The 14,815-nt window shown below is 39.8% G+C and overlaps 1 protein-coding gene across 2 annotated transcripts in view; it reads left to right on the forward strand.

The window, feature by feature from the left end:
* Window positions 1-14,815, forward strand: part of ELP2 (elongator acetyltransferase complex subunit 2) — a 111,477-nt gene that overhangs the window by 32,184 nt on the left and 64,478 nt on the right. For both annotated transcript variants that reach the window (XM_018565261.1, XM_018565260.1), the window contains 3 exons: window positions 1,152-1,218; window positions 6,356-6,511; window positions 13,799-13,894. In XM_018565261.1, the coding sequence (XP_018420763.1) occupies window positions 1,152-1,218; window positions 6,356-6,511; window positions 13,799-13,894 (319 nt within the window). The remainder of the gene's footprint in view (window positions 1-1,151; window positions 1,219-6,355; window positions 6,512-13,798; window positions 13,895-14,815) is intronic.

Below are 14,815 nucleotides of genomic sequence, written 5' to 3' on the forward strand. Positions count from 1 at the left end.
ACAATGGAAATCTGCAGCTGAGCTGCACATTTGTTTTTCACCCTAAAGGTGCCCATACACCTTACGATTATCGGACGATAATCGTATGCGATCGACTTTTCGTCCGATAATCGTATGTGTGCATTGCAGTGTCCGACCGACAATACTGTACAATCGCACGACTTTTGACGGTCAAGCATGTTTAAAAACTTTGCTAGATCGTACAATTGTCGTAAGGTTGCTGGCGTTTCCGTCCGTCAAAAGTCGTACGATGTACACTGCGCTTGCGCTAACGAAAATACGGCAAATCAATTACCGCATTTCGTCCAGGTGCTTTTGGTTAATTACGGCTAAATTATTCTTGCCATCATCGGGGCAGGATGGGGCTGCCGTACGAAAATCGTACGACTATTCGATCATCGGACGGAAAGTTTCGTCCGATAATCGTAAGGTGTATGGGCACCTTAAGGGGTTAATTTTTTTTAATTTAACCCCCTCATGATGGTGATGTTAAAAGTATGTCTCTGTCACTAAGTGTGACACTTAATGACATTGTATGCCAGCTGTCTAACCTGGTAACCGCTATTAGATTTTAGAAACGCATATTAAAATGTTCGCTTTCAGTTTTAGGCTGAGACGTTCAGAAAAATGTCTTAAATCTTAGGCATGTGAGGTGTTTCCAAATAAAGGACAAAAAATGAATTTATTTGAATGCATTTTTTTTAGCTGTGGTATTTTTCTAAAAATAATTATAATCAAAGCTGGGGAAAAAGAAAAAGTGTTTTTTCTCTTACATTTTTTCCCCCCTCATTTTTAGAATAGTATTCATTCTAAATAAAGCGTTAGACACACATAGGTGATGTAAACATATAGCCCTACATATCCTCTAAAAAAACCAATATATAGTATGTGTGGGTGCACTCAGTAAGCAAGTATATTACTGCCATTGAAGAATCACACAGCAAAAATGTAAAAAGTGTGTCGGTCATTAACGAACAGAAACTGAAAAAAGGTTAGTCATGAAGGGGTTAAGAAAGATCCTATATTGGTTTGTATGTACATACATGTATATTGTGCAAATGTAACAATCGGTTTTACTAATTATACATGTAGTTTTTAGTTCTAGAAAAATTATAACAGGTTTTTTTTTTTTTGCTGGTGTTTCATTCTAGTTTCAGAAGACGCAAGTCCTTCCTGGACATGAAGATTGGGTGAGAGGTGTGGAGTTTGCTATAAATGGTACGTACTTCCCTAGTTAATGCTAACTGCACTCTGGAGTTCTTTGAAATCAATGCTGCTTGTATTCTTTGTTAATTTTGCTTCAACCCCTTCCTGCCAGTATAACACTGTGTGCCCCCAGCATGGAGAACAAGCTGCCACTAAAACAGCTACCTATCTTAGGGGAGAATAATACAATATATCTCTTTTAGCGAGCAAAGTCTTTCTAGAAGAGAAACCTGTAGAAAATAAATGAAGAAGATAATAAAGAAAAAAATAGTTTAGTTCAGGTTAAAGTTAGTGTCGGGGTCAGTTTAGTTTTGGATAGAGTAGGAAAGGGTTAGAACCCCTGTCCAGTTTGTATTGCTTTCTGCGTACCTGAGACAGTAATTGTTTGGAAATTCTAAATTTTACAATAGTCATCAGAAGAGATGAGGGTAAATCATCGATTGGGGACGGGACAACTGCCTGAGAGGATTAACCCTCACTTTGTAAAGATTTCCTCTCTTTGTTTTTCAAGACAGTCATGCTATCCAAAGCAAAAAAAAATTTTGGCTATACATGCACTACCCACTCATTGAAAAGTGTAGCGATTTTGATCCTTGGTCGATTCTTTGCAATTGTGCAAAACTGTATATTATTTTTGGTGGATAAGCAGCAAGTTACTTATTGGTTCTTGTAACTTTCGAGATAAAAGATTTATTGCCTGTGTACTTTTTTCAAACCGTTAACTTTTTTTGCATAAATAAAATATATCCTACAAACTGTATTGATTTTTTTTTGTTTTGTTCCATAGGCCATAAACTGATTACTTATGACACCCTTTAGGGAGATAGTTTGGCTTAGTTCAGCATATATAGCACTGACCCCAAACCTTTGCTCTGTACAGTACAGCTTTTAAAACTAATCATCTGCTTGGCAAGTCCTTCATTCTAACTTTGTGCTAAGATACAATATTGCTTGTTCTCTCATTTTTGTTAAATGCTATTTTTGCTAATGCTGTGAGCTGTGCATACTTTCTCTCATTTATCCATCTTGCTTTTCTTGCTCTTTGCTTGTTAAGTGAGTACTTTCTTTCAGTTCTTTGCCAGCAAAATTCTGCTGGGTTTGCTATTAACAGCAAAACGTTAGGGAAGGTGGTGGAAATTGTTAATGCAATGAGCTAATACAAGCATCTCTCGTTTAGAATGCCAAGTCTGTGAAATCCTTTCTGTGTTCCTAATACTGACCTACTGGAGTTATTACTGAATTGTTTTTTTGTAGGGTTCCTAACCTAAGAGTTTCTGTTCAGAATTGGCTTCTATTTCTCCATACACTATTTGGATAGCTGCTTTTGTTGGATTGTTCACTTAACGTGATAGGAACGAATCAGTAAAAGTGCCTGCCATTGCAATAAATTCGATTTAAACTTACATTTTCTGAAAGTAACCTAATATATTTCAGACATTAGTTATACAATCTACTATTAAGGATGACCTGTTTCGTTGAATGTAAGAGCTGTTAGATTTTGAAGTATAGTGTCCAGGAAGGGTGCTAGTATGCAAATTTGCTGATCCTTTAACTAGATACCCCGAAAACGTTGTTGTCTTTGCCTTCCCATCTTAAATACCTGTTGGAGTCAGTGGGAGCCCTCCACACACTTGACAGCTGTCATGCTGAGAAGTGGTTATATCCAGCTGTTAAAGTAAACCTTTTCTGAGAGAATCACGGAGTCTACTATTGCTGCTGATCTTTTACAATTACTATTTGCCTAGCTCTTATCCTGACCTATTGGCTTTAATATTTTGAGTCACTAACCTGGAGAAAGTTTGTAAATCAGGTTATAAAAATAAATAAATAAAAAGCGCTTATATGTATACTTGAACTAGGTCAAAGACTCATGGAATTTAAGCCAGATGGCTTATGAAAGTGTTTTTTTTCTTTTTTTTCTGTCTCTATGAAAATAGTATGGTGTCGAACTGTCAAATTAAATAATTCAGCAAATAATTATTTACATCTAAAGTGCATCTGTACACCATTTTTTAGAAAAAAACAAGGAAAATGCTTTTAGGTGTGTATCTGCTTTCAGTTGTTTTACTTTTTGTTTTTATAAAACGTTTTGGTTATATGTAAAACTCTTAAGACATTTTCTTCATTTCCGTGGTCATGTAAGCACAACTCTCCTTTTGGATGCCTCTTTTGTCTGGGGGCATGGTGTGATAGGAGGTGTGTAAAAGCACAGCTGCTCTTGTAACAGCATGACTCAAACTGCGTCACTTTAAATTGATCATTGCTAGCTTGCATGTTAGCCTATTATATCACAGGCTGACTATGAAGATACAGGCGCACCATGCATTGACACAGTATCCTGTAGTTCCTGTTACAAGCTGAAATGATGCAAACTGACCATGCTAACCTGAATATGTATTCCTAGTTAACATGATCAGAAAACTAGAAAAAAAACCAAGGGGACTGGCATGGTCACCAGGTATTTGAAGTTGTTTTTTTTTTTTTCATTCAGCCTATAAATAAAATATATTGTGAAAGATTAAGGCATTATTAGCTGGCCTAGTGATATGTAACCTAGAGAGTAATGTCAGAGGGACTGAAGCTCTGACTGCTAGCATGGTTTAGCTGCTAGCCGCTTTGCAAGATGTTGACTGCTAGCTGTCAAAGGGGTGACGTTTATAAACACATCCTCAGCATCGGCCATTGTGCTGAAGGATGCTTATATACAGAGTGTGGGTGAGAGTGAGTTAAAGCATTAGATGGCATTTTTCTGATCTAGAATTCTGCCCTTGGACAATTCTTATTTAACTTTAAAAGCTGACAAGGTCAGCAAAATGTTTATACACCAATTTAATCTATGCACAGATCAGCATTTGTCATTTTCATAGTATTTAGTCTGCGGACTGTTCAAGGATCCTTGTTGAATATTGGTCTTTTGCATTGCATTGAAAGAGGCTTTTAATATTAAAGCATACTGATTTCTTGCAGAAGACGGATCTAGCTTTGTTGGCTTTGCAATTAGTCACCTTAAGACATCAGCATAACTATTTATATTATTAACTATTTATATTATTTCATTACATGCAATAATCAATCCATTGCTCTATAATGCATGTGAAAATTTTTTTCAGAGATACCTGTTTTTTTTAAATCTCTGTACTCAGTCACATGATTTATTCAGTTTTTATAAAAAAAGGTTTCTTATGAACAAGGAGAAATGGAAATTTTTATTTTCTAACAAAGCACATACAGGTTGTTACTTGAATAAGAATAATTATATAGTAAATGTTATTAAGTTGGAAGTGCAGTTTATGTAGATTGACAGCCCCTGTCGCACCCTGCACCCCTCATATGCAGGATCATAACAGCGTACAATACAGGTGAAGCACGTAACACAGGATCTGTTACACAGATACCATAACATTGTTTACTTATTATAAACTACAGATTAATGCAATCACCATAGCTGTACAGGGTGATACAAAGGAAAACTGCAGCTTCATTTGCGCTGTTAAAAACTAAATGAGATAATGCTGATTTACGGCATGATTACCACTTATACTTATAATGCTTCTTGCACATGGCTGCAAGCAACCTGTACATTGCACATCCCAGCATATTTTTCTGCCCAGGAATCACAGGTGCGCCGTACAGCAGCATTCAGCCAGCCTCCACAAATCAATGGCAGGCTGGCTGTGCACATGGCTGTATGGATACTTCTGAAAATGACAGGTGATCTTCGTATACGTTTAGGGCCATGTACGGGAGCTTGCTGTCACTTGCAGAGGTGCCTGCACAGCTATGTATGCAGGCAGAATGTCGTTGGACTGTAGAGGCTGGCTGCACACACCGGTACAGTGCACCTGTGACTCCCAAGCAGAGAAATACACCAGCATGTGCACTGTGTGGCCGTGCGCATGAACCCAAGCAATAAATTATTGGAAAATAAGAATGACATCACCAGTATGTCTGCCCTTTTATTTTTATTTTTTTAACCCTCGACTGTGGACCTCCTTAGATGGCATTCGCAGTGGCACAGTCAGCGGTTGTGGACATGTTGCTGGGGCATCTTTAACCAGTGAGGCTGACAGTGGGAGGAGCCTGATGGAGATGCCGAGAGACCAGTTCCCCATCAGGTGCACTTCCCCTGTGATTAACAGCATGCAGTAGACTGATTCTATAGCCAATAGACAGCCTGTTATTGGATAAAGAATCTGCCCACTGCATGCTGTCAATCACAAGGCAGGAGGACCTGATGGAAAACTAGTCTTTCAAATTTCCCCATCAGCCTCCTCCCTCTGTTAGCGTCCATTGCGAAGAGGCTGTCGGTCCTTACCATTTCAAATACTTGTATAAGGCAAATTGCAAAGAATGTAGATACCTTCTTTCATGTGACTGTTGTGCTGAATTCCAGGCTCCAAGACGTGAGTGTTGAAGACTTCTTGTTATGTTGGCAGAAGCTGTTGATTGTCACATGTACCAGCCGCTATCTCAAAAAGTAATGGGCTTGTCAAGGGCGTGTGAACGGCAGTCAGACTACTGCTGACCCCCAGCCAAGCCCTGTGACAGCGTCTGGAAAAATTCTGATGTCTGCAGAAGCTGACAATTATCACAAAGAGCAACAGTGTGTGCGTGTTTGCCTGCCTCCCCTGCCCAGCCCTGTGACAGCAGCTGGGAAAAATTATGCTGACAGAATCTGCCAATCATCATAAAGAAGATTTTCTGCCTGCTACTTGGGACATCTACACACGCTGTTCCTCCTTTTGATGATTGGCAGCTTCTGTCGACATCACATATCCCGGCCACTATTACAGGGTTGGGCGGGGGGACATGTCAGCAGGAGTCTGACCAGGGGAGGACGTGTATGCTGTGCGTAGGCGTAGCTTCTATCCCCCAAGTAGAAGGCAGGGACACAAACTGACATGCTAGGACTGAGCTGCTTACATGCCTGGCAAGGTCAGATTGCAGTAGGACAGAAGGAAGACTGGCAGTATGACCTGGTGTTTCTTATAAATAAAACAACCAAAACAAAACATGCTTCATTTACAAATAACTACATGTTAACACAGAGGCCCATATTGAATTTTGAGGTAACATGCACTTTAAATGTCCTGTAGGTCTGAAAACGAATCAATATAAAATGTAATTTAGCCGATTTTTATTTTTTCAGGAAAGGATATGTATCTTGCAAGTTGTTCTCAGGACTCGGTTATTCGTATTTGGAAGATAATTGTGAAGCCTGCTTTAGAACCTGTCAAAATTGAGCATGAATTGGAAGACATCAATATCAAGCTTAAGGAGAATATGTTTACAGTCAAAGAAGAAGGTAAGTCACTGTAAGGGTGAACAAAATTATGACACCTTTTAGAGCTCTTGCAGCTGCCAAGCTATACCTTTTTTTTTGTTTCAGTCTTTCATCAGTTTGAATTGACTAGAATGGCTTCCTAAAATGGTACCTGTCACTAGGACAGGCCTTCTGTCATCGAGTGATTGGAACTAATGTCTGGAGCCCTGTGCTTCAGTTGTGATGCAAAACCTCTGTTGGACACCTACTACTACTACAGGACCTTCTTAGGGAAGATCTGGAATTTCTCCCATGGACACTGCTGAGTGTATCCCTATTGACCACACTGGTTTAACTGGTGAAGAGGCCTTGCCTTCTGGATTTCTTCAGCTGGTGACCTCTCCATCGAGGTGTGAGGGTTCAGTACCTACTGTGTTTGCCCCTTATTTTCCTGCTTGGCAAAAGTATCCATTGCTAGATGGCCCTTTACTCCCCTAGACAGCCAGTAGGTGGAACACACTAGGATCCTGCTACAAGTATTTTCTGTAAGATGCCTGCCCCTCACACCTTGGCAAAGTATACGGCATAGATTTGGGACAAGATGACCAATTCCTAGAATCGTGTGTTGTAGGTGTGCAATGTTATCTTTCAATCCTCAGGTACAGTCTAGATGTTGGGTTGAAGGATTTCTATTCATTCTTCAGGTAGTGTATTTTTATGCACCGCAGGGTTATAAGGTACCCTTGGTCCTGCCTAATCATCCTTTTTAAGGGTTTGCACTGGTTTTCTCTTTTTCCCCCTTCACGATGACTTCAGGGCTGGTTTCCCTGGGGTTCTTTCAGTATTGAGGGTTTTTTTTTTTCCTCTTCATTGGGACCTTCTGTTGTGAGGGCTCTCTTATTTTGACTGGCTAATATTTTCCCTTTTTTGTCAGGCTTCCCGCTAAGGATTAGTTTTTTTCTGAGTTTGGACCCAACAAATTTGTTTTCTCCCTGTTGACGTTTTTTAGTTGTTGGTCTGTGTTTACTTATACTTTACTTTGGTATTTTATGTTTTTTCACCTGTTACTGTTGAGTTGCTGGCTGCCTTGTTCTGTCTGGCAGGGGCCCATTGCTCTTTTAGTCAGGAGTTTCCCCTTGATGGTGGTTCTTATGTCCTTCTGTCCTTCTCCTGGTTGTGGCAGTTCTGTCTTGCAGTGTGCTTCTCCCATTTCAACATGATTTGGGAGTTGGTTCCTTCGAATACCTCTGACAGGTGATACTACTTTAAATTTTATATGTCCTACAGGTGGCTGTTGCCCACCCGTGTCCCTAAAATGTACAACATTTTTACAAAAAAGATTTTATTTTTATTTACATCTGAAATGCACCCTGTGACATTTTTAAGGTCAGCTTCGAACAAATATTTCAGTTTGGCTTAGCATCTGTTAAGTTGAACCACTTCTCTCCCTGCAGCTTTCAAGGGCTCCAGTGACAATATCCTCTTTAGAATTCCCAGTGCCACCTAAATATCCCAGCCATTGCAAATCCAAATGTTGCCCATTCACGCTATTGTGTTACTGTAATGCTCATTGAAGCAATGTATTGCCATTCATTTTTAATGGCATCCCAGTACACCTTCCCAAGGCACTTGCGCTTCAAGCAACGAACACGCACTGTAACAAACTAACATGAATTGTCGTACGCTGCTGTAAAAGCTGCATACACATTTATTTGGTCGTTAGACAGCTCATTCAAATGAATAGGCTGCCTTATAGGAACGCACATTAACGCATTTGTGCTAACACAACATACGACCAGGTCTATACGCTGCTGCAATTTGGGTGTTTGGAATGCTGCCTGTGGTATTCTGCACCAGTGCTGGAAAGTTAGAACATCTCTTAAGCTGACTACGTAAATTTAGAATGCTCTAGAGCAGTGCTTCTTAAAGTGTGGGTCGCGACCCCATATGGGGGTCGCGATCTGAGTCCCCGGCCAGGACCGCCATCAGGGGGGAGTACAGCCGGTACTTGTGTGAGGGGCCCAGGCGGCCGGGGAGGCCTGGGCTCCAAGCAAGATTTTTTTTATTTTCGTTTAATGTGCAGTGTAGTGTAGTTTTTAAGGTTGCATACCCCCCGGGCACTTAGTACCTTCCTGAGCACGTGCATGCAGGAAGGTTTTTTTTTTTTACATTGACAGAGCTTCCTTTAACCCAGCAGAAGTGGAGCACAGCTGCTGGAGGTAAAGATAAGGAGGGAGAGGGGGCTTAGTAGTAGGTGGTAATAACAGAAGGCCTGCTCTAGAGCACTGGGAATGGGTTTGTGTTGGACAAAGTAAGTGCAGCATATGGAGCAAAAATTTGTTGACCAATATATTAACAGTAAAAAGGTGAGAAAGGAGCAGATAGGCCCAATAAAGGATGAAAGCGGGAAGCTAGTCACAAACGACAAGGAGAGGGCCGAGGCGCTGAACGCTTTTTTCTAATCTCACAGAGGTAAGTCAGTCACCTTCAATACTTCCAGAACCTGGAGCAAGCATGCAGTCTAGAAAGTCAAGGACATTTTATCACTCCATGTCTGGATGCTCTGGGGTGGTGACTTAAAGGCTTGAAGCATTTTCGGGAGGAGAGTACAGCAGTGGAAACCGCTGCATTTCTCTAAATACGTTTTCCTTTACAGTGGAAAGCTTTGTGCTTAAGTCTCTTTTATGGACTTTTTTTTATTTTTGCATGAAATAGATGTAAAGATGAATTCTTTGACATTTTTAGTAATATAAATTTGAATGATTCAAGGAGTTTGCATTGCAGGAAGGTGTAAGTACATATTAGGTTTCAAATCTGTTATTACTAGCTTATTTATGTGGGAGCAATTTTACAATAATAGCACATAACTGAAAATGTCAGCTAGTATTTAATTTAGGCCTCCATTTTCAATGTGTGTGTGTGTGTATATATGTGTGTGTGTAGATATATATCTAGCTATAGATAGATAGCTAGATATATATCTATATATATAGATATATATCTAGCTATCTATCTATAGCTAGATAGATAGATATAAATCTCTGAATTTTACCTGTACTGGCTAATGTTCAGTGGCTTTTTGTGTTTTCTATTCTGGTTGTCTATAAATTGTTTATATTATGGTTGCTTGAGGCAGAAACACCCTCTTGTCCATTACACTGCCTAACCTTAACTATTTATATTAGTATCTGCACTGCAATATAGAAATGTCTCTTTACTTATCAAATTTGCCACCCTGGTTTACTAATTTAGTCTGTGTTTTCACAGAAATCACAGATTGTTCGACAATAGAATGTGCATATAAAGAAAAGATGTCTATGCTGGTTATAAGGAAGATGATTCAATTCCACCATGCCATTGCACATTATACCAAACGCATATTAAATTTCCTTGCAGGCGGCTTTGATTCTTCTGCAGCACAATCACCTCCTTTGTCAGAGAAAAGATTGTAATCCTGGAAAAGAATAGTTTGGTTTTTTGAAGTAGTCATTGTAATTCAGTACAGCGTAGAAGTGATACTCTACTTTGAAACTCATAGGGGAAATATTTCACATGTCATTCTATTGATTATGTGCCTGTTGGCTCTGCTGCTCTCCAGTGTGCTGTACTACAGACTGGTAATCATTTTATATCCAAACAAAAACCTCTAGTCACCATTGTTTGCCTTTGTTGTTAATGCAGAACATGGTTTTGAATTAAAAATGCTATTTACATTGCATACTGCATTAGGGAACATGTATGCTGCTAAAAACAAGATTACATCAAAATAGATACTGTGCACAGATGGGTATGTAGACAGAAATGCATATACATTTTTAATCTGACACAGTGAGGACCAATGCTGAAATATAGAACTGAATTATTTTATTCATTATTTGTGAGCTTCTACTGAATGCTTAATGGTGATCTCCAGGCAAATATAAGACACAAAAAATGCAGATATGTGTTCATTAGTAACTTCTTAAAATTACTTTTTTAATTCAGCTAATGTTAATACCAGCATCTGACTTGGTATCAGCCTTGTGTAATCCCTGATATAGTGGCACTCAAACTGGAAGAGCAAAGGGCAGTAAAAGGAGCTACAGTATTTAGATGTGCAGCTTGCAAATATGATGACAAGTAACAAGCTGACAGGAGGATAGGGTAAAGTGAACAGACAGATGACATCATCGGCCAACTGCTGCTTCTTCACTTTCCAATCAGCAGGCCTGTGACGGGGGAGTCTCACCAATTTATTCCTTAACTGTAACGGAGAAAGTGGTGTTTCACTATTTACAGTGTTGTGTGATTAGGGCTGTGTAAAATTCAGGACTGAATAGATAAAAATGCAACTCTTTGGGCAGGTAAAACTGCTCATCCTCTGTATATTTAAATGTTTGCTTGGAGTTCAGCTTTAAGTTTCCTCCTGCAGTTCAGAAATGTGTTTGTAGGTGTACTGGGTTTTGTGAGAATTGGAAAATGTAGTGTGTTTAAATTGTTTTACAAGTCAGCATATAACTACAATTCACATAAAGAGTACTAAGTGTAGTAAGCCAGGGTCCCAGAATCTATATAGTTTTGAAAAGTATTATATTATATATAATTTTATTTAGGGGTAGGACATAATTAAAGAAAACAATAGTAAAATGTTTTTTTTCTATGTAGCGCTCACCCCCAAAGGAGCCACTGGATGCCCGGTTCATTTCTAGTCTGTCTAGGGTATGATCTTCAGCTGCACACCCATTAGCACTAACCGCCCTTCTTCTGGTGCCCATAAACTGATGTCCACTCCAGTAGTAAAAAATGATTTATTAAACATCTTCACTGGGGAGAGAGGGTATAGGGGTTCTATGTGTCCAGGGGTGACCAACAGGAGCTCCAGACTCACAAGACCTTGTAGGAATATCAGTGTAGATCCACTTGGGAGACAGCGGACAGCAACTGATGTAACAGACGGACAGGATGGATGCAGATCCTCAAGCAGGAAGGACACCGACCATGCTACTGAAGTCCACTTAGTTCCAGGGCACTGCAAGAGCTTGCAATGGCCCCGGTTCTCTTCCTCTATCAGCATCACAGCCCTCCTCCATGTTGGAGGCCTCAAGGGGAAACCTTTCCCTCCCACCAGCCCATGCCCACTCCCAGGCCTTGCCTGGGGGCAGACTGAACATCACCCAGCCCTATTCCTTGTCTGGTCCCTGGCTAGTCTGAGCACATGGCAGATCCCATCAATATATATACCCTATCCCAGCTTGCACCACTGGCTGAGAGAAGCTCAGTGGTTGGCTGCTGTACTGTACATACACTACAGTGCCTCTCATTGGCTGTCCCACAATATGACACACTCCGCCCAGGGAGTACAGCCAATGCTAGACACCTGGAATTAACCATGCAATTGCCACTATAAATCCAGCCAGGCTGATTACAGCCCTGGCTATCACTAAATGTCTAGTAGCCACATCACTGAAAGTGATGGGGGCTACATCTATTTTAGAGCAGTCTAAAAATAATACTAAATAAAATGTCCTAGGCTGTTGCATGTTTGATGGAACAGTGGAGGCAAGCTAAGATTATGCAAATATCAGATGACCTTAAAGCATATACCTGCTGTCTGTAGAATATGAGTAAGAATACAGCGCTTACAGAGGAGTTTTGTGAACATCAGAAATAAGTGTGGCATTCGATCAGGTCTTAGACCTGAGTTGTCTTTGAATATTCTTTTTTTACTGTGCAGATGGGTAAATTACTCATAGGGATCTATTTTATAAACAATTCACAGAGCCATTGGCCCTGAAAATCTCTGTAAATGTTTGTCCTGTGCGAATGGGTGCACAAAACGAACAATCTTGTGTGTTTTATTTATAAGTCAAATGTATTTTAGAATGTGAACTTTAAAACCACATTATGGCTGCTAGGTGGAGCTGAGGAGTATATGGAAATACTAACTGGCAGGCCATCTTTTTTTTTTTTTGCCAGTGTCCAATTTCTCCTAAAGTTGACAGTTTGAGTTAGGCAATTTCGGTACTATGGGCAAAATGCCGGTGGTACAAAGAAAAACCAATGTCGGTAGAGGCAGCGGGGATCGGAGGGGACACAGAGCCGATCCAGCTGCCTGAGCCCAGCGGGGTGGAGAGAAGCTCTCAGGAGGCTGATCAGTGAGTGTTTGTAAATAACTGTGGACGTAGTAAGCTTAATATGTCCCTAGTTATGAAGGAACAAGAAGTGCTATACATCACTTCCTGTTCATTTATGAATGGGGACTTAGTAAATATTTACTATCTGCTCACTTTATGAATGAACAGGAAGCAGCTCAGTACAGAGGCTTCCTGTCCATTCATGACTGGGTTGATAGTAAATATCTGCAGATTCTGAATGAACAGGAAGCCTCTGTACTGAGAGCTTCCTGTTAATTGAGTGCTGGGGGTGCAGAAATAGAGATTGAGTACTCTGTGTCCTCAATCTCTTTTTCTATTTTAAAAGGGAAATATCAGGGGTCTGTTTAGACCCCTGATATTTTCCCAATGCCCCTAACAGTAAAGTTAAAAAGTAAATAAAATAATTGTAAACATTTAAAAAAATTTTAAAAGGTCGAAAAAAAAAATAGTACATTTTTAGTTTTGGCCTGACAATTTTTTAAGTTTCGGTTTTGGTCTACAAATTTCATGAAAATCCCTAAGTATAACCCATTTGTCTTGGAAATGGAGATGATTGGGAACTGAGCAATTGGTGGTTTGTGTTCGCTCAGTTCTCTATCAGTAGAGCCAATGTGTGACAGCTGCAGTTGGCTCTAACTATTGGGATGAGTGTACTTCACTCCTCCCATAGTTACCTCTCTTGACTGAGCCCAATTCTTCATTAGTGTTTCATATGACCCCCTTTCCAGACACTGCAGCTCACAGTGGGAGGGCTTCAGCAACAAAAGCAGTTCTGGCAATCCAGTGACCTTTTTCAGGATTCAGGAGCAATGCAGCATCGCCGCCACACCATCACAGGAAGCTGCATTAAGTTGACTTCTCTGGCAGGCTCAACAGCTATACGTGGGACTTTGCAGCAGGACTAAAGTGCTGGGCAGATGCATTTATATTTAGGTGCTGGAGCACATTTTTTTAAAAATAGGTCCATTTTAATCTGGAAAAGTGTCAACTGCAGTTTCATGTTCATTGACCGACATGAGAAAATGGTGAGATTGGGTAATGCCATCTCATGTCTATGGGTATGTTGCGTGTGGTTTTTTATTTTTTATTATTTAAATAGGTACATATACTTTTTAACATCTTTTTAAACTGTAGTTTGTATTGTCTGTTCTCTACACAAATTCATAAAGTAATAACTGTGCATTTTTCTTTTTAGGTATAGAATTTACGTACGCGGTCACTTTAGAGACTGTACTAGCCGGCCATGAAAACTCTGTCTACGCTGTTCATTGGCAGCCCTCTTTCAGAAAAGGTAATATACAGCAACTTAAGGTTTTTAAAACTACAAATACAAGTACATACTCAGTCACAGAAAATGTCATTCCATTCAAAACTGATCTTTTTATCTAATGATAGATATACCAAATTAGTGGATGAATTAAAGTGTATGTAAACCCATAATTATGTTTTTAGTATGCTTGACATACTGTATGTATACAGTTTTCTGTATTGTAAAGCAAATTTATTTTTGGGATTCAATTGCAATGTCTTTTAGCTGGAGATCCTACCAGTAACAGCACTTCCCGTTTCAGGCTGACAAGTTGAAACCACTGTCTTGCAGTGCTATCAGCCTGTCACACGCAGTCCTTCAGATGAAACAGATTCACAAAATAAATTTGCTTAAGAAAACTATGTACAGTGAAGCATGAAGCCAAACAATATGAAAAATATATTTTGGGTGATATATTTTCTAAATGTGCTGTAGAATAGCCAGAGTCTACAGTCACACATGTTTTTGGGTGGCGAAGAAAACATGTTTTCCTTCTCTTCTCATGAGGAACACAGGAAGTTAACCTTCAGCTTATACTACTGCCTGTAGGAGGATTGAACACAATCAAACAAGAAAAAAAACTGTAGGCCAGCCCAGGATTACCCCTCATACTACCAGCTTGCCTCAGTTTTTTGTTATTTTCATAGAAGGATGGATGTTTTTTCTTCAGCTGTGCGGAAGACTAAGCTGTTTTTGGCTAGCAATTTTTTTTATTTCATACTCTTCGACTTTTTTACTTTTCGCTACACCTTTCTAGCACTTGTCAGCTATCCAGCATGGCTGCCTTCAACCTGGCTTTTGCAAAGCATAAGTCTCTGGGCACCTTTCAAATTCCCCATTTACAGCCAAGGAAGGGGTTCATACTGTGGAACTGAGCACTGACATCATCCAATGGGTTGAGTG

The sequence above is a fragment of the Nanorana parkeri genome, unplaced genomic scaffold (assembly GCF_000935625.1).
Source record: "Nanorana parkeri isolate BGI_ZX_2015 unplaced genomic scaffold, ASM93562v1 scaffold825, whole genome shotgun sequence".
NCBI classification, from domain to species: domain Eukaryota; kingdom Metazoa; phylum Chordata; class Amphibia; order Anura; family Dicroglossidae; genus Nanorana; species Nanorana parkeri.